Raw genomic sequence first — 24833 nt, forward strand, 5'->3', positions numbered from 1 at the left:
CAGAACACACACAACATTTATTAAGTCTGAAGTCTTATATGGGCATGGTTTGTGGCACCCCAAAAATAATAACAATAGTAAAAAAGGTCACGGGACACAGATCACTGTAACAGACACAGTAATGAAAAAAATTCAAAATAATGTGAGAATTACCAAAATGTGACACAGAGACATGAAGCAAGCACAAGCTGATGGAAAAACGGTGCCAACAGACTCGCTCGAAGCAGGGTTGCCACAAACCTTCAATGTGTTGAAGATGCAGTAAAATGAGGTGTGCCGTGTTCACACACCTGGCCTGTTAAGCCTCCTGACTCAGTAACTTGAGAGGCAAAAATGGGGGCCTGTTACAATCCTCATTTTGTTATAAACAACAAAATCATGATTTGCCTGGAGAAGAGAAAGGAAACTAACCTTACTGATGGCCAAGAGCTACGTATTAGGCTTTTTTCTTCATGTTGTCTACATTAATCCTCCTAATTTAGCATTATCTTTTTATTTTTGGAGATTAAGAAAACATGATTAACTGCTTTGTTTACAGTCATACAGCTACTAAGTGATAAAAACAGGACTCAACTTGAGTGCTGTATATTTCCCAAGTATCTGCTCTTTCTGCTAGAACTCTGACGGGTCCACTGGTCAGACTCAGCATCAACATGAAAACATTAAGTAGCATTAAACGGGAAAGCCCCCGAAGACCCCATTTTTCTCATTATTTGTAAAGATACGGTCTTTAGCGCTACAATAACTATTATTTATTCAACCAGCAAGAGTTATAAAATGTACAGATCTTTTAATGAAGTGCCTCCGTTCTTCACACAGCACTTTAACAGCAGTTCTTTCCATGAGAGTTGGCTTTCAGTTTAGAAAAAATCTAGTACTTCAAAATCCAAAATTAGTGGGACAGTAAGACTTTCCCATCTCCGTTTTTATATTTATTTTCCTCCTTACAGGAGGAAGAATTTCCCATCTCTTTTTGACCACTGCATATTACAATAAGCCTAACAACAAAAAAGAATCATTAACTCAAGAGGACCTGGAAGAATGTATCTTCCTCCAGTTTCCCGTAGGACAGTTTGGTAGTTCGTTTCACCCCAATGAACACTGACTACAGAAAGAAAGAAACAACCAAGAAATATTTTTTCAACCACATTTACTAGCTCACATAAATATTTAAAACAAATCCATCTGTCTTCCCTGTTTCCTTGGCACAATTTATCACAGTTCTTAACAAACTACCATAAATATCCATCAGGGGAAAATGAATTTTAGAATATGAAAGAGAGATTAATAAATAGCCAAATATGTCAACCATTGAAAGGACCACCAATTTTTTTTAAGATTAAGCCCCTGATTTGCAACTTTTATTGAAATAAATGTCATCTATTAAAAACAAGGTTAATTGATAACTTGATCTCAACTTGTTTAAGAGCAATTGAATTTTGACATAAAAATCGCAAAACTTCAACTAAAGAACAAATAAAACATTCAGACACAAGTTTACACTTCAAAAATTCTATCAACTTCAACAAATAATGACTGACTGTATATTAATTTACATTAGTCCTGTGGCCCAGAGTACATTTTCCATTTAAAACATTTTTAATACATCTTCTGTATGGCATGGACAGCTTCTAGTGGGAATTAGTATAGAGTCTGTTCTTGATGAAGACAACACTAGACAGATGTTGCCTGATGCCTGGATAATGCTGAATGTGACAAAACCAGCGAGACACATTAAGGTATTTCTCCTTTTCTTGAACTGTCAGGTCAACCTAAGTAGAGATTAAAAACATACACACACAACACAGATGTTACATAAGCACAACTATTAATACCACTTAAGTAGGAGATAGAAGTTGAAAAACAACAACATCAATCCCCCAAGAGTTCTCAAAAGCCAACATATTCAGATAGGAGTAAAAGTTTCAGCCCAAAGAACACTGACTTGTAAAAGTTCTTCATGTTCAATGCTATGTTCAGTTCAAAACCAGATGTGCTTCCTGGGAAATATCAAGTTTTCAACAAATGCAAAATTTACATTAACTGAGGATTTGGAGGTCAAAGAATTTGTTTTTTACTTCATTGGAAAGGAAGATAGATTAAGATACAGTTCTTTCTCTACTATTTTTTAGTAAACCTAAAAAACCGAAATGATCCATTTCAAGTGAATATTGCTTAATATAAGGGGAGGGCTATTGCTAGTGGCATGTGACTCAGATGAAGGAGGCTGAGTAAATGCGTGAGAACAGACTTTCGTAATTCTGTTTGCAATAAAGCTGAACCCAGTCTTTTAGTGAATGTAGCAGTTCACCCAATTTGCTATCAAGCTACAAGAATGCTCAGAGATTTGGTTAGAGGGAGATGTGATACAAACTGCAGGTGCTTATCATTTCACTGGGCTCAAATTCCGAAGTAGGTGACTCAAAGACTTTTCTCTAAGATAAATTTTGGAATTATTGAGAGTTATCAGGTAGACAGAAAACCAGCAGGGCAGTAACTTGCAGCCATGCCCCACGAATGGGTAGTGTAGTTCCTTCTCCTAAGTCACATTTACTAAACAGATAGTGCAAGTCTCTATAACAGTGACAGGAGTGTTTGCAGAAAGAAAGAACTCAGTCACCCCGCAAGCGGTACAAACCCACCAGCTGCCTGCTTGTTGGGAGACATTTTTAGTGAGATGGATGTCCTTTGCTTTTCAGAATTTAGCACATACTTGTTCTCCAGGCAAGCATTCTGCTAAGTTACCAGATCACCAAAGCTGAAGGACAAATCACTCTACATGCAATCATTATTACAGAATACAAAAGGATGTTAACAATACAATTAAAAAGTAGGCAGTATTTTCTCATTAAATGTTCATTTGGAATCTTATTTGTTGGCTCAGTTTACTTAAGTTGTTAGCAGGGAGAATCTTCACTGCTTCTGTTTCATAAAAATGTAAGTTCCGGGTTTTAGTGATACTTACGGAAATCCCACACACAAGCTGCTCTAGCACATCATAAAAACATATTCATCTGTTTAAGGTGCGTAGGTTGTGTCTGCTTAGAAAGATGTTACTATAACTGTCTCATCTCTAACAGTCAGTCCATGGCACAGAGATAAAGAACACATCAGTCAAGAAAACTGGCCAAGAATGTCTTTTTTAATGTAAAAGTTTAATGTTTATTAAGAAAATTCATGGTTTCACATGTAAAGAATTACATGAGGCTACCTGGTAGATTCAAACTGAAAGGAGCATCTCCGTGTCAGGTGTGTTTTCATAGGCAGCACTTAATCATTTGTGGACTAAACTGAGCATCAGTCTATATTTCAAAAATATTGTGAAAAATATTTTGTAAAAGAGCATTTTGTTCTCTTTCTAAATCTTTACTATATGTAAACTTCACCAAGGACTTCAAAAGAAAATGTACGATTTATTAAAAGCTCAACCAGTAATAAACACAGCTGCAAATCTAACAAGAAATGGGAGCTTTCTTACGAAAAATGAATGAATGAATGAATAAAATTCAAAATCAACTTCGACAAATTTCTTTGCTGATAGTTAAAGCAAACAGATGTAATAATAAGTTTTACTCCAACTTGATTTCATGTTAGCTGCTGAAATATATGATGATTCAAATCTGACCTCTTATCATTTTAGTCCTTTCATAGCTCTTTCATTTCAGGTAATTCTCCACTCAGCTATTTGGTAAAGCACTTCCAAACAACAGGGTACTAATGCTTGTTTATATTCAAGTTGTTCACACAGATTTTAAACTAGGTAAAAAGGGCAATGTTATCTGTGATATTTGTATTTCAGAACAGCATTTGCTGTCACAGAGGACTAGTATATGTTGCTCACAGGCCTATTATTTAAAACAATAATAACACACAGAACACAGCAAAACAAATATTCTCCAACTTAAACATTTTACATTTGGAGTCTCCAGTGTCAGGATTATCAACAGACCCACAGTACAAAATAGTTTTTATTCCAAGAGCTCCTAAAGCTTCTAACGATTCCTAATTTATTCCAATGATTTTTTTTTTTTTTTTTTTGAGACGGAGTCTTACTCTGTTGCCCAGGCTGGAGTGCAATGGCACGATCTGGGCTCACTGCAACCTCTACTTTCTGGGTTCAAGTGATTCTCCTGCCTCAGCCTCCTGAGTAGCTGGGACTACAGGCACATACCACCACGCTCGGCTAATTTTTTGTATTTTTAGTAGAGACGTGGTTTCGCCATGTTGGCCAGGCTGGTCTTGAACTCCTGGCCTCAAGTGATCCACCAGCCTTGGTCTCCCAAAGTGCCTGGGTTACAGGCGTGAGCCACCGTGCCCAGCCCCCTATTCCAATAATTTTTAGCTAGATGATCCATTTTACAATAATTTTAGATGATCTATTTTAGAGACTACATTTATTCATTTTCCCTCAGGAAACTTTTGCCGGAAACTCACAGAGTTTTTCAAAAAGGATGAGGTTACGGTTACCACTTTCACCTCTTTTTACAGTTTAAACTTTGGAACTTGTCCCTTTGAGTCTGAGATAATTATGAATGACCTTGACTTCTTAACTCTGCTACTTTTTTGGAAGACATTCCCTATATAAACTTGCTGTAAACAAAGAAATGAACAGATTTCTCCCCTCACCAAATTTACAGATTTTAAAAACATTTCTGATGGGATCCCCTGGACTACTTCACTTACAACACTGGTTTTCCACCATCCCTTTCTAGCTAAAGTTCTTTTTCCTTTCTTACAACAGGAAATAATGCAATTGTTCTAGTTACCATTTCCTGCTTCATGTCGGTCTGCATGCCAGTGTGTCTATAGTGGTGCTTGGCTCTTTCTGCCTAATAATTCCTTTTAATTTATATTGGCACTCTATCACGACTTTGAACTTTAAAGCCAAGCAGATAATATTCTGAATCACTAATTTTCCATGAAGTCATGTGAGAAACACTTTAAGTGACCCATTCCAGATCAGGGTGACACGCTGCTTTGTTACCTTTCCAACTGGCACCACGCTGCCGCCTTTGGGACATTCTTTAGGGCCAGGGCTCCTGGACTATTTTGCAGTTATTTCTTTTATTTTTCCTTTCTTATAAAAGAACCACATGCCTCCAATGGTGCTCCAAACTTCAGAACAAAAGTATTTCAGTTGATAACAATCTTACAGTCAAGAAGCACATAATATTACAAAGGATTTTAATAATCTTGAGTAACAGTCTGTTCACAGGGATGACTATCTACTAGTGAAATCACTTTAAGAAAGCAGTGAGTCACTGGTGTTATAATAAACAGCCACACTAACAGGCAGTATAACAAAGGAAAGGCAACATAATATTCCTCAAATGGAGTTAAGATAGACCAGATCTCAGAATAACTCAGCCATGACTAAAATTGGGCTCACAATGAAACAAAATACAGTGGGATTATCTGATGACTCGAAGGTTCCTTGACTGCTGTTTTGTACACTGTGCTGATTACATATTCCGTACTGAATAACATGAACAAACAAATGAAGGAATGCATGAGGCCAAAAATAAGTAATACTGCCAAAGCAAACAAAGCACAAAGACCTGGTAAATATCAGCAGGTGGCCAATCTACACCTCACACCTACCCTACCTTAACACCTAGAAATCACTTATTCCACATCTGTAAGTATTTGTACCCAACTTAACAGGAATGCCATTTAACATCACAGTGCGATTCTGCCATTGTGTAGGTTTTAGTCTGTGAGGCCTGTTCCTTGAGAAGGTGTTTATTTCTCTGATTACTTTGCCTGCACTTGGACTAGAGTGGGAGAGATACTTTGACTCATGACAGGAACCCAAAAGGATGGTCAACAGTGATTTACATATTAATCTACTCAATTTCACTTTGAAAAAGATAAGGATATCTTTAATCATAACATCCTAGTCACTATATATGAAGAGGACATACATTCCAAAATAGAAAATGTTAACACATAGAGAGTGCTAAATATTGTTAAAGTAACCCGAACTTTAACATGCAGTACTGAATGAAACACTTCTAACCTGCCTAAAAACCAAGTGCCCTCCAGTGCACTTAGACTCGTAATTAAATAACTTTGCAGATAGCGCTATGAATATTTTGCACTATAGGATTATGACCTTGTTCATTCTGCTGGCAAAGGAATTCCAAACAAGTTCCCTCCTTTTCAGAGTATTTCCTTTCCTTACTGCAAAACCTGCATAAACTAGAGGAAAGGAAAATTTAATTACACACTTGGATTATGAGTTGCACTTCAGTATCATCTTTTTTTTTTTTTTGAGACGGAGTGTTGCTCTGTCGCCCAGGCTGGAGGGCAGCGGCGCATTCTCGGCTCACTGCAAGCTCCGACTCCTGGGTTCACGCCATTCTTCTGCCTCAGCCTCCTGAGTAGCTGGGACTACAGGCGCCTGCCACTGTGCCCAGCTAATTTTTTGTATTTTTTAGTAGAGACGGGGTTTCACCGTGTTAGCCAGAATGGTCTCGATCTCCTGACCTCATGATCCACCCGCCTCGGTCTCCGAAAGTGCTGGGATTACAAAAATACTCTCCTTCTTAATGACAGCCCGATGCCACAGCAAGCCAGATCTTGTGGGTCTGAAAAGACATTCACTAGCCTGCTGGCTGTCATCACACAGGATGACTGATGACATTTTTCCTAATATAAAGCTTAAAAAGTTAAATGTCAAAACATATGTCACATTTAAATATATATTTTTTTAAAAAGTCAACAAGTTTGTTATTGTGGTTTTCAGATAGAAATTGTTCTTGGAGCCCTGTTGGGTAGCCATGCTCACAGCAGCACAGTCTTACTAAAATCAAGTACAGACTCCCCCAAGTTCAAAGACTGTATGTAGGCTGCCACCAGGAGAGAGATGCTTAGATACCTTAGCAGCAAATCCTCTTTACCTTGGAGGCTTTTTCATTTTGAAATGAGGTAAGTTGTGCCTCATCATCATTTTAAATTCCAAAAGCTACTAAAATATATTGAACCTAGAATGGAATAAAAAGAAGCTGGTAATCAATGTATTTCAACTCCAATAAACTTTCTCTACATTTAACTAACATCACTTAAATTACATTACACTTTCACTACAAAGATAAAAAATCTGAAATAGGAACTATAAATGGGTACCAGTTGTTAAATATTGTTTTATTTATTTTTTTAAGACAGGGTCTCTCTGTTGCCCAGGCTGGAATGCAGTGGTGCAATCATGACTCACTGTGGCCTCGACCTCCCTGGGCTCAGATGATCCTCCTACCTCATTCCCCCAAGTAGCTGGGACTACAGGCGCAGAGCTACCATGCCTGGTTAATTTTTTTCTTTTTTTTTTTTTTTTAAATAGAGACGGGTTTTGCCCTGTTGCCCAGGCTGGTCATGAACTCCTGGGCTCAAGCAATCTACCTGCCTTAGCCTCCCAAAGTACTGGGATTACAAGCATGAGCCATCATGCCCAGACTTAATATTGCTAATCTCAATACGTATTCAGCTGTGCAAGGCACTGTGCTAAAAGCCAAGAGGGGATGAACAGAAATCAGACATATCCTCTCCCGTCCCTTATTTTGTGTAAATTGAATCATATTCTTTGTAAGTATGGGGAACATTCATTCTACTTCACTCCTGTTGTCCCAATGTAATTATTAACAGGCCTTCTTTCACAGTCAAGTGTTTTGGATGAGAAATCATGTGGTCACCCTATTTACAAAGAACATGTGTAATCAAACTTATCATAAGCTTTCCAAAACAATGAAAATTCCCTTAGATAGCCAAGGCCATCCAAATCTTCAGATATTTTTCTGACAATTTTATGATTCTATATTCTACTCATCTGCCTCGTTCATTAATAACATAATATTCTGACCAGAGATTAGCACTGGATTCCATTTTCTCTACTTCATTAATTGCTTTCATGTAAAACAGTCTAATTTCTTCAATAAGATTAATATGCCCCTGAAAATAGTTTTATACTTCTGTTGTCTCCCTCCCAAGTATAAAATAGTGGGCATACACAGTGGGCTTTCAATAAATCATTTAAAACTCATAATAGTCTTATACTAAATGAAGGATCATTCTAAGCCATTACAATAATGTTGTAGAATTTAACATAATCACTGAGGGATCTTTGAGGAACAATTCACAATAAAGTCAAGTAAATTCAAACCTAGGGATTATAGCTTGAGTAGGGGACTAATAACTGTATTATGCATTATTACAGTATGTTTGTGGGGTGAGGGGAAGCCAAAAGGAATCCACTTCTACGACTGTCATGAAGCCCAGGAGTTCTGGAGGGAACTACATTCCATTCTGAATTTTCTGGTTACAATCCCTGTCTTCTCTCTGCAACCTCAACTGAAAACCCAGACTCATGAGGCCTCAATCTGTGCCCTCTTATTCTTGGCAAATGGCAAAGCCAACTATGTAGGAGGCTTTTTCAGAGGAGAAAACGACTTTGTTTTTCCAAAAGACAAACCCTCCACTTTGCTTTATGAGGCAGATAGCAGCCCCAAACCATGGAGAGGTTGGGGCCTGCGCAGGCCTCAATTATTACGGTATTTCATAGTTTATAACACAAAGAGCTTCCCCACACGTTAAGACACTTCAGTCAGAAGACCTAGTTCGGCCCTTCCAAAAACTGAGCACTGCGCCTTTAAACCTCAAGTTTCCTAAGCATTAGTTTCCTTCTCTGTAAAAGGAGGCTAATAACACTGGTCCTATTTCCTTCTTAGTGATGAGGCACAATGAGAAAGTATATAGGAAACTCCTTGAAAAGCATAGAGAAATACGTTTAAAATTTTATTCAGTGTTTATCAGGGGCGACTACATACACGTGCCAGGAATTACCTCAGACAATGGTGTTACAAATATGTGCCGCTACAATCATTGAGTCAAGCAGCTTATAATTTAGAGAGGGAGATTTTCAAAGAATTACAGTAAGAGTGAAACAAGCTAGACCTAAGGTGTATATGAGGTACGAACACACACACAGGAAGGAGCACCTCAATACGGTTTAGGGGCCTGAGAGGGATTCAGCCGAGGAATGAGCGGGAACAGAGAGATACTTGGAAAATGCAAATGAAGTGGGGAGGAAAGGAAGGGCTGGGACCAGGGAGCAAAAGAGAAGAGCAATGCAAGGACGCTGGGTAGAAAGAGCCCAGCATCCAGCAGGCTCTGGGGCATATGTTGTGGCTGAGAGAATGACAGGAAGGAGGATAGCAAGGGAGGTAGGAGTCAGACGAACTGAGACAGAATTTCACTCTTGTCGCCCAAGCTGGAGTGCAGTGCTGCGATCTCTGCTCACTGCAACCTCTGCCTCCTGGATTCAAGTGATTCTCCTGCCTCAGCCTCTGGAGTAGCTGGGATTTCAGGCACATGCCACCATGCCTGGCTGATTTTTGTAGTTTTAGTAGAGACGGGGTTTCGCCATGTTGACCAGGGTGGTCTCGAACTCCTGACCTCAGGTGATCCACTTGCCTTGGCCTCCCAAAGTGCTGGGATGACAGACGTGAGCCACCACGCCTGGCTAATTTTTGTGTTTTCAGTAGAGATGGGGTTTCGCCATGTTGGCCAGGCTGGTTTCAAACTCCTGACCTCAGGTGATCCACCCGCCTTGGCCTCCCAAAGTAGCTGGGGTGAGCTACTGCGCCCAGCCGAGTTAATTATTTTGAGAAAGAAAAAGACACGGTCATGAGAAAGACTGCTCCAAGGGTCACCAATCTCATGGCTTACAGTCCATCCTCTTTAGATGAACAAAAGATTCTAAATGCTGGAACTTGGGCAATGTCATCGGGATCAGAGGAAAAGACACATGTGAGAGGCATTCAGGAGCTGGACATCAGGATCTGACTGACTGGATGCATGAGGCGCACAACGCACAAAAATGCATGAGTTTGTTTTTTTCCACGGGGGAAGATGGGTGTTGGGGTGATGGGGAGTTGAGCCAAGCTTTCAGGCAGAGAGATGGGTGTAAGAAAGCACACACTCTGGGGCCAAAGTGTCTGGTTTCTGGACCTTGTTCCACCACTTACTTAGGCAATCTCAAAACATTTGACCTCTCTATGCCTCAGTTATCTCATCTGTAAAATGGGGCTGATAATATTAGTGCCTACCCTATATGGCTGTTATTAGGACTAAATGAGTCAACATTTATACAGCATGAAGAACAGTGCCAAGAACATACTGAATATTATGTCATTGTTCACGAACAAATTTAAAATAAAGAGACTGACCATGTAGGTAGTGGGCAAGACTGAAATAAAAAGAAAGGAAATACAATCTGGAGCAAAGATCCAGAAAGGGGGCAGGAGGTGGAGAGGAGATTGAGGTAAGAGTCAGATGAATGGTGATATGGTTTGGCTGTGTACCCACCCAAATCTCATTTTGAAATGTAACTTCCACATGTCACAGGAGGAACCTGGTGGGAGGTAACCGTGTCACGGGGCAGGTCTTCCCTGTGCTGTTCTTGTGATAGTAAATCTCATGAGATCTGATGGTTTTATAAGTGGGAGTTCCCCTGCACCAGCCCTCTCTGCCTGCTGCCATCCATTTAAGACATGACTTGCTCTTCCTTGTCTTCTGTCATGATTGTGAGGCTTCCCCAGCCATGTGGAACTGTAAGTCCACTAAACCCTTTTTTCTGTTTATATTACCCAGTCTCAGGTATGTCTTTATCAGCAGCATGAAAATGGACTAATACAAATGGATTGGTCTAGGAAAAAGGCAAGGCTGAGCCCAGGAAAAGGAGACAAGATAGACAAGGATGCACAAACAGGCAGGCTGGAAAATGAAGGGATTCAGATGAACAGCCTCCATTTTTCTAGTCAAATGATGGAGGAAGGCTTGGTGATAAGGACTAAAGATAAAGGAGGAAGAAGGAAGGGGCTTAAGGAAAGAAGTAAAGGTTTGGAAGTATCCCTGGGAGAAAAAAAAAAAAAAAAAAAGGAGCTGATCCAGTATGAGAGCCCGGCTGCAATTGGATAGTAAACATTTTTAGTGGCAGTAATCTACAGTGTTGTAATTTCTCCAGTAGAGCTCAGCTTGGATCTTGGATGTAAGAATGAAGACATTTATTTGGACTGGCCAAGAGCCGGGAACTTACAGGGAAAAGGTGGTGACTGTAGGGTAAAGCAAAGGAGCTGAAGATATTAAGAGGATGTAGCTGAAGTTACACAAAAGGGGGTCTAGGTTGGGTGGGGAAGAAAGTATACAGATTTGGAAAACAGGAGTCAAATTATATCAGATAGAAATTAGACACTAAGAGATTAAAAGAGCTAAGATAAGCCGTGTATTAGTCAGGGTTCTCTAGAGGGACAGAATTAATGGAATATATAAATACATAAATAAAGGAGTTTATTAAGTATTAACTCACACAATCACAAGGTCCTACAATAGGCCATCTTCAGGCTGAGGAGCAAGGAGAGTCAGTCTGAGTTCCAAAACTGAAGAACTTGGGAGTCTGATGTTTGAGGGCAGAAAGCGTCCAGCATGGAAGAAAGGTGTAAGCTGGAAGGCTAAAGCAGTCTAACCTTTTCATGTTTTTCTGCCTGCTTTATGTCCGCTGGCAGCTGATTAGATGGTGCCCATCCAGATTCAGGGTGGGTCTGCCTTCCCCAGCCCACTGACTCAAGTGTGAATCTCCTTTGGCAACACCCTCACAGACACACCCAGGATTAATACTTTGCATCTTCAATCCAATCAAGTTGACACTCAGTATTAACCATCACAGGTGGTTACACAGAAGATGGGGGTACTGAAGTTAAGATCTACAGGTAGAATGGTAGGAATATGGGGTCCAGGGGATGACGACAAAACCTAAAGCATGGCTGGAGAAGTCACTGCTGAAGAAGAGCAGAAGCATAGGAAGAAAATCAAGCTCAAAGAAAAGGAAGCAACTGTGTTAACTGGGTATGTGAAAGGAGTTTTTACACAGGCACCTTGTATACGGTAATTCCTTTCATTTTTATTTGATAAGCTGAAAATGCAAATCTGATTTAAATTCAAGACAAAGTTTTAAAAATCATTCTGAACACTACAGAAAAAAAGCTAGTAACTATTCAAATACTCACTATAAAGCGATGAAGTCCATAGTACAATAGGATATCTGCTAAGGTAAAGTTATACCCTGTAAGGTAGACTTTATCTTCAAGATATGAATTAAGATCCTAGAAAAAAAAAAAAACAAATAAATATTAATGTAAAAAACAGTAATAATAAAGTTAATTACCATATAACAACTTACAAGATTTAGGCTAATAGAAAACAAAATATCGCCATTTAATAAATTTACCCTTTGACATTAATATTCGTTCAAAATCACAAATCACACGCCAGTCACCTGATTTTAAAAAAACAGGCTAAACATCACTAGTCTTAAAGAAACAAGAAAACATTAGAAAATGATATTCAAAATGCCATCTATGATCATTTTAAAGTCTAGCTTTTTGTTTTTAGAAACATTTTGTTACTCATGCTCATTAGTTACACTTATTTTTTCCATTACAATATAAAAAATTCCCCAACAATTTCAATCTCTTTAGAGAATTCTAAGAAACTCTATATCCATGAAACAATAATTCACCCATTTCCCCTAGCCTCTAGGTCCTGGCAACCACCATTCTACCTTGTCTCTATGAATGTGACTACTTTAGATACCTCATATAACAGCAATCACAAAATACATGTACTTTTGTAACTGGCTTGTTTCACTGAATATAAAGTTCCTCCATGTAGCATGCAGCACATGTCAGAATTTCCTTCCTTTTTAGGGCTGTATAATATTCCGTTGTGTGTATAGACCACATTTTATTGATTCCTGTGTCAACAGACATGGTTGTTTCCACGTTGGCTATTGTAATGCTGCTGTGAACAGGAGTGTACAAACATATCTTCAAAACCATGCTTTTAATTATTTTGGGTATATACCTACAAGTACAATTGCTGGACCATATGGTAATTCTATTAATGTCTTGAGGAAGTGCTATTCTGCTTTTCATAGCAGTTGTACATTTTACATTCCCACCAACAATGCACAAGGGTTACCATTTCTTCATATTCTCACCAACACATGTTACTCTGCGGGATTTTTTTTGGTAGTAGCCATCCTAATGGGTGTGAGATGATATCCCATTGTAAACGTGATCTACATTTCCCTAACGAATAGTGATTCCAGCATCTTTTCATATGCTTGCTGGCCATTGATATATCTTCTTTGGCTAAATGTATACTAAAGTCCTTTGCCACTTTTGAAATCAGGATATTGGGTTTTTTTGTTGCTGAGCTGTAGGAGTTCTTTACATATTCTGAGTATTAACCCCTTATCCCACATATGATTTACAAATACTTTCTCCTACTCTGTAGGTTGCCTTTTCACTCTGTTGTCTCCTTTGATTATGTCCAGAAATGTTTAATTTTGACATAGTCCAATTTATCTATTTTTACTTTTGTTAGAAGTATTGTCTGGCAGACCAGTATGAATACGTCAATTTCCTGAGACGGAAACTGTTGGCTTCTCTTAAAATTAACACTTAAATTTAGCAGAACAGGAATTTACATTGAATTACAGTCAATTAAGTGAAACAACAGATTCATAAAACCTTCAGAGGAAGATTTTGTAAATAAGTTATATGAACTATTATTAGATATTCTTTGAGGCTCCTCTAAAGACTAGATATAAAACACTGTCCAGTGATCAACAGCATTTATTCTAGAAGAATTCCTTAAACTATAGAGAGGGCATTTTGTTCCGATTCACAAATCACATCTGTCTTAGTCCACTTGGGCAACTGTAATAGAATATATAGACTGGGTGGCTTGTAAACAAGAGAGATTTATTCCTCACAGTTCTGGAGGCTGGAAGTCTAAGATGAAGGTGGTGATGGCAGATGCAGTGTCTGGTAAGGGCTTGCTTCCTGGTTCACAGGAACCAGGTGGAAGGGGTGAGGTCTCTCCCAGGCCTTTTTTTAGGGCAATAATTCCATTCATGAACGTTCTGCCTCCAGGACTTAATCACCCCAAAGACCCCACCTCCTAACTCCATCACTTTGGGGGTTAGAATTTTAACATATAAATTTGGGGAGGGGCAGTCAAACATTCAGACCATAGCAACATCCCAAAGTGTCTGGGATATAGTGGTTCAGCAATCAATAAAAAATGTTTGCAGAATTTAATTTAATCTCTTTGAATTTGCAAACAAAGTGAACATGATACATGCTCAACATGAAGAGAATGCGGATGAAGACCTTTATGATAATCCACTTCCACTTAATAAAGAGTAAACACACTTTCTCTTATGATTTTCATTTAAAGACAGTCATTTTCAAAACAGTATATGAATATGGGACCCTAAAGGTGGTACAGATGAGAACATAAAGGAATATAGACACAAATGAGACAGGCATGGAAGAATCAAAATAAAATTTCGGTGGAAAGGGTAGAATGTATTGGTATATTAGGGACTACCACTTAAATTTTACGGTAATCTGTTGAATGGATATGATTTCTCTCCAAATATCTTCAGAGAAATCAACTTTGAGAAAGTATAAGAAATTAAATATCTTAATTAAATTTCAAATAAAATAAATACATCTTCATTTAATTTCAAGAAGACCTGAAACAATAACAGTTTTGTATATTTTCTCCAAAAACAGAATCTATATGCATATTTTAGAGATAAAGACCCCCCCTTTTTTTTTTTGAGACGGAGTCTCACTCTGTTGCCCAGACTAGAGTGCAGTGGCACGATCTTGGCTCACCACAACCTCCGCCTCCAGGGTTCAAGCAATTCTCCTGCCTTAGCCTCCTAAGTAGCTGGGACCACAGGCACACAACATGCCCGGCTAATTTTTTGTATTTTTAGTAGAGATGGGGGTTTCACTATGTTGGCCAGGCTGGTCTTGAACTGACCTCGTGATCAGCACGCCTCAGCCTCCCAAAGTGCTGGGATTACAGGCGTGAGCCACCGCGCCCGGCCAAGACTCTTAAAAATGTAGTTTTTATAAACGATGACTAGGTAATATTTTCTGGGTTCATGATATAACTAAAATTTTTCCTACCAAAAGACAGAGTTTCACACATTTAAAATATTCACAGGTGAGAACTAATTATGTCTGACGTTTGTGTCTTTTTTTTTTTTTTTTACAATTCTTTCTGATGCTATTGTCAAACTTTTTAAATACTTCCCCTACAATTCCACCTGATTTTTATTTTTCCTTCCGTCTATCAAACTTTCTAATAATACAAAAAAGTTGAAAAAGCAGTAAAATAAACAACTATATACCCTCCATCTAGACTCAACACGTTAGTGTTTTGCACTGCCTGCTTTTTGAAATTATATACTACCTTATTTATGAGGCATTTAAACTTAGCATTGTGGTTTTAGCACTGAAATGGAACTTTGACAAATAAGAATTAAACCCTTTCATAATATCCTAAAAGCAAGAGTTTTAAAAATAAATAATAAAAACCTATACAGCCCAGTATAAACACAGGCAAAGAATACATGTAAATTTTTAAAAATAATAAAATAGCTAATAAGCAGTATGAAAATGACACATTATTAATTGTATTCAAAAAAAATAAGCAAATAATTTTTTGTTTGTTTGTTTGTTTGAGACAGAGCCTTGCTCTGTTGCCCAGGCTGGAGTACAGTGGGGTGACCTTGGCTCACTGCAACCTCCAGCTCCCAGGTTCAAGTGATTCTCCTGCCTCAGCCTCCTGAGCAGTTGGGACTACAGGTGTGCACCATCACGCCCAGCTAATTTTTCTGTTTTTAGTAGAGAAAGGGTTCCACCATGTTGGCCAGGCTGGTCTCGAACTCCTAACCTCAAGTGATCTGCCCGCCTCAGCCTCCCAAAGTGCTGGGATTTCAGACGTGAGCCACCGCGCACGGCCTCAAACAAATAATTTTTAATTTTCTTGTTTTGGTAATTAAATTGGGGTAGTGAAGGAGAAAGAGGTAATACCATGTTAGTTTTGGGGAAGAGGCCACTCTATTACGCTACGATACTATAATGATGTACTTTTCTAGAGGACAAATGAGCAACATAGCTTAAACATATATAGCTTTTAGCCTAGCAGTTTATCTTGTAGGAATTTAGCCTAAGGAGGCCGGGCGCGGTGGCTCACTCCTGTAATCCCAACACTTCGGGAGGCCAAGGCGGGCAAACCTCTTGAGGTTAGGAATTCAAGACCAGCCTGGTCAACATGGTGAAACCCCATCTCTACTAAAAATACAAAAAAAATTAGCTGGGTGTGGTAGCATACACCTGTAATCCCAGCTACTTGGGAGGCTGAGGCAGAAGAATCACTTGAACCCGGAGGCAGAGGTTGCAGCCTGTGTGACAGAGTAAGACTCTGTTTCAAAAAAAAAAAAAACAAAAAGGCTAAGGAAACAATGGGAATGTGCTCAAATATTTAGCTACAATCTAGTAACTATTGAGGGACACATAATTTAAATTGTGGTATAATTACAGTTAACCCTTGAACAACGCAGGTTGGAATTGCACAGGTCCACTTAAACACAAATTTTCTTCTGCCTCTGCCACCCAAGAGAATAAGACAAACTCTTGCTCTTCCTCCTCCTCCTCAGCCTACTCGATGTGAAGTGAAGACTATGAGGATAAAGACCTATATGACAATCCACTTCCACTTAATGAATAGTAAACGTATTCTTTCCTCCTTATGATTTTCTTAATAATATTCTTTTCTCTAGCTTACTTTAAGAATACAGTATATAACACACATAAAATACAAACTATGTATTAATTTGCTTTATGTTACAGGTAAGGCTTGCAGTTAATGGTAGGATATTAGCAATTGAGTTTTTGGGGAATCAAAATTATACATGGATTTTCAACTGCTCAGGGAGTCAGTGCCCTGCATTGTATATGATGCAACACTAACATGTTATTAAAAGGAGACTGTAAGTGAATACTTGTTGACATAAACAGGTGCTGACAACACATTGTCAGTGAACAAAAAAACAGTTTACTGGCCAGGCAAGGTGGCTCACACCAGTAATTCCAGCACTTCGGGAGGCTGAGGTGGGAGGACCATTTGAGTTCAGGAGTTAAGACCAGCCTGGCCAACACAGAGAAACCCTATCTCTACTAAACACACAAAAAAATAAGCCATGCGTGGTGGTGCGCGCCTGTAATCCCGGTGTGCCTGTAATCCCATTTACTTGGGAGGCTGAGGCACAAGAATCGCTTGAACCCAGGAGGCGGAGGCTGCAGTGGGCCAAGATTGCACCACTGCACTCCAGCCTGGGTGACAGAGTGAGACCCTGTCTCAAAAAAAACAAAACAAAACAAAACAACCCTTTTCTCATCTGTGCATGTGGCCAAAATCACATTGCAATCCACTCTATACATAATCAGTCTCACCTGCCAGTCTGAGTTCTGTAACGGCAGAAACTGTGTCTAATGCACCACCAGCCCTTAGAACTGCATCCTGGTGCATTGCAAGTGCTTATGTTGTAGGTGCAGATGAGCAGACTGCGGTCAAACAAGGAAGACAATGCAAATTGCCCAGCTCCACATACATTTCAAAAACAATGCAAATTGCCCAGCTCCACACACATTAAATAGAGGCTCCCAATTAAATATTTACATGTCTCAGAGACAACACTTTGGAAGTTACTTCTATGCTTCTAATACCACATCTATTAATGTAACTTTTGAACCTTAAAAACCCAATTCATTGAAATTCTGTTCCTATCTTTCAGAATCAAGTTCATTACTATCCTTTCCTTTGGAAAACTATAAAAGAAGGTTGTGTTCACTTTTTATTTGCCTGAAATCTCAAATTCACTTGGAGGGAGGATATGACTGCTTCCCCCTGGAAATACTGTCAATAGTAGGGGCACAAGAGAAGGGTCCCTGTGAATGACCACTATGGTATTAAGAATAAATGGTTGATCATGACAGACATACAGAGGGCCAAGTTCTGAAACTGAATTTCTACCAGTTCTCTTGATGGCATCTATCAAGAATACAGTTTGAGCCATTTTGCCCAGCGTGATAAAGGAAGACCTTTCTTGCACAACTTTTATTGCCATGATAAAACAATCACAATAAAATTAAGAAACAGAAGGAATTTCTACAGCGATATGCTGTTGTCTGGATAATCTCTCAAGTTTCTCTCAAATTTAAAGCTTCAACAAAATCTTTTAAAATCTGCTTTCTTTTTATATAAATAAATTAACAAAAATAACTTCGGAATTTTTTTTATTCTTGGTAACTCTGAAGCTATATCCAGTAGATTATTTTATTATTTGATGCCTTTGAAAATAAAAATTTAAAGCAATGATTCTCAAAACAGGGAAAGGTGAGCTTTCTCAGATGAGAGTTTTTTCAAACTACAACCCTAAAAGATTCTGATTCTCTCTTGCCTCTAAGAAAGTACTTTACCTCTTAGAGAATCGGGATTGTCGAGTGGAGCATCACATTAAAAAAACAAGAAAAGTCGTATTATAATACTGTAATTACTATGGCAAAGGTTCTGAAGGAAAAGCACAGGGTGCTGTGACTGCATATAGAAAAAAGAACCTCATCCAGCTGAGAGAGAAGTAGTCAAGAAAGTTTCTAAGGCAGCGTACCTCAGCTGAGATCTGAGGGGGAGGGCGGGGCTGGGGAAGGACAGAGTCTGTTCCAGGCAGAGGGAATAACAGATGCAAACTACTGAGGCAGAAGGAAAGAGGTGAAGAAAGCCAACAGCTGCAGCTTTTTAATCTGAGGGGAAAGAGATTTCCAATTAACAGTTCATGCATTTCAGCCTATAAGAGAAGTCATGATACCTTCAGCAGTGTGTGGATATCATTTTTACTGGAGTGTCCATCTATCTGAGTGACCCTGTACTCTAACCATTGCTGAACGATTGCTTTTTCTTCTGCAGTACTCCCCAGCAAATATTCTTTGTTGGCTTGCTTGACGAGATGAGCTGCTATAGTAGTCAATCCTGTTAGACTTGGACCATTGTTTGTCTGAAGAACTGGAATCTTAAAAAGAAAAAAAAAAGTTCACAGAATTTAAAAAACAAAGACCACATCATGATTACAACTTCCAAGTAACCACAAAATCCCTCAACTGTTTTTTTGAAATAATCCCGGATTTTACTCTAAGATACCAAATTACATACAAATGAAAGTCTGGAAAATAGCAGTTAAATAATTTACAATGTGGTAACAGATGCTTGATGATGAAACTGCTATTAACATTGCAAAAATCAGTATAATATTACTACAATAATTTTAAGCTATGTACAATGAGAGAAAATGGAAACTCTAATTATACAGTATTAATTTCAATCAAGCTTACCTGCACCCTATTATATAGCAAAGTGATCATATTTAAATAAACCTGACTTCATGTTTCCCCTATTACAATAGCAACACAAGTTTGCTTGTGTATAAGAAATTGACAATTAATTTAAATTTTCTTGATACACAAATAAGCATAATGCATTATGAGAAATGTAAAAGAAAATGGAAAGTATTACCTAACGGGAAGACTGACCAAACACAAATAATAACTATACAATCTCAATGACTTAAGCAAATGAAAAAAGAACTGTTTTTTTTTTGGTAAGACTGCTGCTTTTTTCTGCAATGAAATAGCATCTTTTTTTGGGGGGGGAGGGGACGGAATCTCACTCTGTCACCCAGGCTGGAGTGCAATGGCATGGTCTCAGCTCACTGCAACCTCTGCCTCCTGGTTCAAGGGATTCTCCCACCTCAGCCTCCCGAGTAGCTGGGACTACAGGCACGTGCCAACACACCCAGCAATTTTTTGTAATTTTAGTAGAGACGGGGTTTCACTATGTTGGCCAGGCTGGTCTCGAACTCCCGACCTCGTGATCCACCCACCTCGGCCTCCCAAAGTGCTGGGATTACAGGTGTGGGCCACCGCATCCAGCCGAATTATATCTCGTTCTCTGTAATGATTTACACTTTGCAAGGCATTTTCATACACCTACATCAACAGCACTTGGTGAAGTCTCCAAGGAGATTAATACTTTACAGGATACAGATTCAAAGTCAGGAAGTAACTTCAAAGTAAAGGTGGTAAAAGTTCTTTCCACTTTCCATTCACTATTCATAGCTCCTTGACTTCTCACTTCTGCCTTCAACTCAAATGAAACCACAATCTCTAGGATCACCAATAAATTAAATGTACTGAAAGAAAACAATACGGAACCCTCTGAGGGGTGCCAGTAATGTTCTGTTCCTTGACTGGGTGGTTACCTGAGTGTGTTAACTTTGTGGTAACACCAAGATGTGTGTACTGAATGTATGGTATATTTGGGGGAAAAAAGAGAAATCAAATGACTCACAATTGCTGGGCAGGAGGGGACAGAACTAACTCTAAAGACAATTATTTGTAAAAATAAATTATCCACAACCCAACCATGCTCTAAAAAAATTCCCAGTTACCTTCTCATCTAAACATTACATCTTGTAAGATAAGGTAAGTAATCTCATCCTCATTTTACAGATAATAAAAACCAAGGTCGCTAGGTTTGCAATGGCCGAGCCAGTGTTTGAATAAAGTCCTATTGGCTCAAACGTCCATTTTCTTTCCTTTACATAGCCCTAAAGTACACAATTCTTATGCAGCTGCAATTATGAGACATATACTATTTTCACATTCATTTTAAGGTTCCATAGTCCTCAAAGTAATTACTTTTAATGGCTGCATTATGCAATAGCTGTGTACTGCATAATGATGTTCTGGTCAACGATATTCTGCATGGCATATCCAATGGCAGTCCCCTAAGATTACAGTCAAGTATTTTTACTGTACCTTTTCCATGTTTCAATATATTGAGATGCACAAATACTTACTATTGTGTTACAACTGCCTACATTATTCAGCACAGTAACACATGCAGTACGGGTTTGTAGCCGGAAGGAGCAATAGGCTACAGGCTATATCATATACCTACTCTTTGTGAAGTAGGATATACTATCTAGGTTTAAGAATACTCTAAGGCTGGGCGCGGTGGCTCACGCCTATAATCCCACCACTTTGGGAGGCTGACGCGGGCGGATCACCTGAGGCCAGGAGTACGAGACCAGCCTGACCAACACAGAGAAACCCCGTCTCTACTAAAAATACAAAAACTAGCCAGGCGTGGTGGCGCATGCCTGTAATCCCAGCTACGCGGAAGGCTGAGGCAGGAGAATCGCTTGAACCCGGGAGGCGGAGGTTGCAGTGAGCCAAGATCGCGCCATTGCACTCCAGCCCAGGCAACAAGAGTGAAACTCCACCTCAACAAAACAAAACAAAAAAACCCCAGAACATTCTATAATGTTCACACAATGATGAAATTGCCTAACGATGCATTTCTTGAAACATATCCCTGTCCTTAAATAACACGTGCTGATGTACCATAATTTAGAGAATCACTCTCCTGGATAAGGATCTCTGAACTGCTTTCAGTTTTTAACTATGATTGGTAATGCTGCAGAGAATGCCTTATTGCTGGCTCACTGCTATCAGCTGTCTTCCCAAAAAATGGCTGAATCTTACCACATATGGCCAGCACTTTCCCCATACAAGCAAACAGAAATTTTCACTAGCTGCTCACTGCTAAAATGCTTTAATTAAAATAAAATTTAAAACCACACTCTGAACTCCAAAGTCTTCACAGTTGGGCCTCAAACTGTTGATTTGGGGTTTACCTTGCATTGCATCATTGCTCATACCGGTTTACTTACTGCCATAAACTTCCCAATCCTTCATCATTTATTGGTTTTACACATCTTTCAAAGCGTAATCCCTTAAACGCCAGCTCTTCCATGAGTTTATAAATCCATTTTTAGAGTCAGAATTAACTTCCCTTTTCACACTCCTCAACAGTGTTTTCCTCCATGTGGAGTCCTAATTAGTGAAAAGAAGTCAGGTTGAGGGGACCAAGGGAAAGCAAAAAGAGAAGGCCGATAATCTACAAGTCTGCCTTTCTTCATGGTCCAGGACACAGCCTTTCTGCACAAATAACTCAATAATCTTTCCGTGTCCAGCTATCACCGAACCTCTGGCTGATAGAAAACTCAAGTTAGCTCACTGCAACCTTAGTGTTATCAGTACTGCACAAACCCCTCTTCAGCACACAGCAGAAGTACTATTCCTGAAATCCCCGGCCAGCCTTTGTTTCCTTGCAGTTAGCTCCTCTCTTACTAACTTGCCCATTGCACTCTCACAACATATTTTCATACTTTCTCTAATAAATCTGCTTTTCTTTACCTACAGCTGTCCTGGTGAATTCTTGCCCTGGCACCACCAGCCCCAGAGAGTTGCTGCTCACCCGCGACAGTCCATAAAGTGCTTATTATGTTGTGCTTTAAGTTATTTGCTGATGATTGTTTCTCATACTAGGTAATACTCATATCTTGGCAATGGTCCCTGAAAAATATAAACTACATGGCCGGGCACGGTGGCTCAAGCCTGTAATCCCAGCACTTTGGGAGGCCGAGACGGGCGGATCACGAGGTCAGGAGATCGAGACCATCCTGGCTAACACAGTGAAACCCCATCTCTACTAAAAAATACAAAAAAATAGCGGGGCGAGGTGGCGGGCACCTGTAGTCCCAGCTACTCAGGAGGCTGAGGCAGGAGAATGGCGCAAACCCAGGAGGCGGAGCTTGCAGTGAGCTGAGATCCGGCCACTGCACTCCAGCCTGGGCCACAGCAGCGCGAGACTCCCTCTCAAAAAAAAAAAAAAAAAACAAACAAACAAACAAAAAAAAACTACACCAGGCGCGGTGGCTCACGCCTGTAATCCCAGCACTTTAGGAGGCCAGGGCAGGTGGATCACCTGAGGTCAGGAGTTCAAGATCAGCCTGGACAACATGATGCAACCCCATCTCTACTAAAAATACAAAAATTAGCCAATCGTGGTGGCGCACACCTGTAATCCCAGCTACTTGGGAGGCTGAAGCAGAAGAATCGCTGGAACCCGGGAGGCAGAAGTTGCAGTGATCGGAGATCATGCCATGGCACTCCAGCCTGGGCAACAGGCGAGACTTCGTCTTAAAAAAAAAAAAAAAAAATCTATATATATGTATGTGTACATATATATGTATGTGTACATATGTGTGTGTGTACATATATGTGTGTGTGTACATATATATGTGTGTATATATATGGCACTCTTTCCATTTAAATGGTTGCAATGTTTGTCCACTCGGTCATATATATTATATTTATATTATATATGTATTACGGAATATATACAGTAAACTAGCGAGTAGGGGCTTGAAGGGACAGAATCATCACTGGGGCAGAGGAAACACCAAAAGAAGGTCACTTGGGCTCCGATGCCTACTCTGCCACCAATCACAGGGCTGAACACTTAACCTCTCTAGGCTTCAGGTTAACTTAAATAAAAACTATACTACTACTTTCTAAACAAGATCTTCACATGGACCAAATGAAGAAGAGAAAAAATTAAAGACAAAAAACAAACATCATTTGGAAAAAGATCTCAAAGGAGCAAAAAAAAAACATATCCAAAGTAGTCTTCCTACAACCAATTTCCTTCTCTAATACATTCCAATACATTCCCTCTACGACAAACAACTGTAAAACACAAACGTTTTAACAGTGCCTCACCAGGCAATCTCATACCTTGTGATGTAATCTCCTCCTCTAATACATTCCCTCTACGACAAACAACTGTAAAACACAAACGTTCTAACAGTGCCTCACCAGGCAATCTCATACCTTGTTATGTTTCCCTCATTCTCTGTGGGTCGCACACTTAAATTGATACCCCAAGGCTTTAGAAACGCCTTCCCCGAATCGCCTAGATTGGGCCAAGACTCCTTAGGTGTTCTCTTTGCCATTTATGGTGCAACGTGGCACTCCTTCAATTTAATGGTTGCAGTGTTTGTCCAACCGGCCAAAAAGCAAGCTTCCTGAGGGGAGGAAGCGTGTTCCCCTAAATCAGCACTGAATTCCCCAGGCCCAGCACAGTGCTACCTAGTACCCTGTTAGCTATCACGGAATCGCTGTGTAATAACTGAATGAAAGGTGCGATTACGGTTAAAAAAAAAAAAAGCCAGTTAATACTGAATACAAACGCGGGGCTTCCAGGTTGGTCTAAGAGCCCTGTGAGGACCCTCCTGCAACTGGTTTCGTTTCTTCATAATGGGATGATTTCCCAGGAGGTGAAGTTCAGGCCGAGCCCGACCTGAGCTAGTTACCCCCTCCCTCTGGGAGGTAGGGCGGCAGGGGCCGAGGCCCAAAGGTGCCAGCCTGCTCGCGGCGCAGACACGTGGGGAGCTGGGTAGCAGCATCCTCACTCCGCCGGTATTGGGTGGCCGGCCCGGGTACTGCCAGGGCTCGGCAGGCCCCGCTCCCGTTCACCTCTTCCTCTCTGCGCCGCCTCTCCTTCTCACCTGTCGCTCGCCCTGAGCACTGTATTTGTTCCCCTTACTCAGTCCCAGGGACTTCTCCAGCAGCGACAACTCTGCGGCCGCCGCCATCTTCCGGCCGTAGCGCCGTAGCTCCTGGCAGAGGCGAGACCTGCAGAACAAGAACCTCCCGCATTGGTGGAAACGGAAGTCCCACTGCTGCAAACTTCAGCGGCGATTGGCTGAACGGAAGGGGCGTGGAGAGCGCGGGCCAAAGCGCAGGAGGTGGGGCCAGTGGAAGGGGCGGGGCTGAGGGCGGGGTGTGAGACAGGTGGAGAAGTGATGGCAAATTTCCACTCGAAGTGTTGGGGAGCTGCTGGTAGAGCGGCCCCAGGGCCGGGCTTCGGTGGCTGCAGTAGACTGGATCTCTAAATAGCAATCTATTGACATGGCTGCCAGCGGTAACTCGTTTATTAACTCATTTGCTAGT

At 40.1% G+C, this 24833-nt stretch overlaps 1 protein-coding gene across 2 annotated transcripts; it reads right to left on the minus strand.

The window, feature by feature from the left end:
* EEF1E1 (eukaryotic translation elongation factor 1 epsilon 1) lies at nucleotides 1-24551 on the minus strand. Of its 2 annotated transcripts, none has more exons than XM_011989632.1 (4): nucleotides 24389-24504; nucleotides 18785-18985; nucleotides 12057-12152; nucleotides 1-387 (listed from the first exon to the last, which is right to left on the minus strand). In XM_011989632.1, the coding sequence occupies exons 1-4, from the start codon at nucleotides 24473-24475 to the stop codon at nucleotides 313-315; spliced, it is 459 nt and encodes a 152-aa protein (XP_011845022.1). In that variant the 5' UTR covers nucleotides 24476-24504; the 3' UTR covers nucleotides 1-312. The 2 variants fall into 2 exon arrangements, with proteins under 2 accessions (XP_011845022.1, XP_011845021.1); XM_011989631.1 differs by lacking the exon at nucleotides 1-387 and adding an exon at nucleotides 1328-1772 and having other exon boundaries at nucleotides 24389-24551.
* Nucleotides 24552-24833: the final 282 nt, after the last annotated feature.

The sequence above is a fragment of the Mandrillus leucophaeus genome, unplaced genomic scaffold, assembly GCF_000951045.1.
Source record: "Mandrillus leucophaeus isolate KB7577 unplaced genomic scaffold, Mleu.le_1.0 Scaffold36, whole genome shotgun sequence".
NCBI lineage: Eukaryota > Metazoa > Chordata > Mammalia > Primates > Cercopithecidae > Mandrillus > Mandrillus leucophaeus.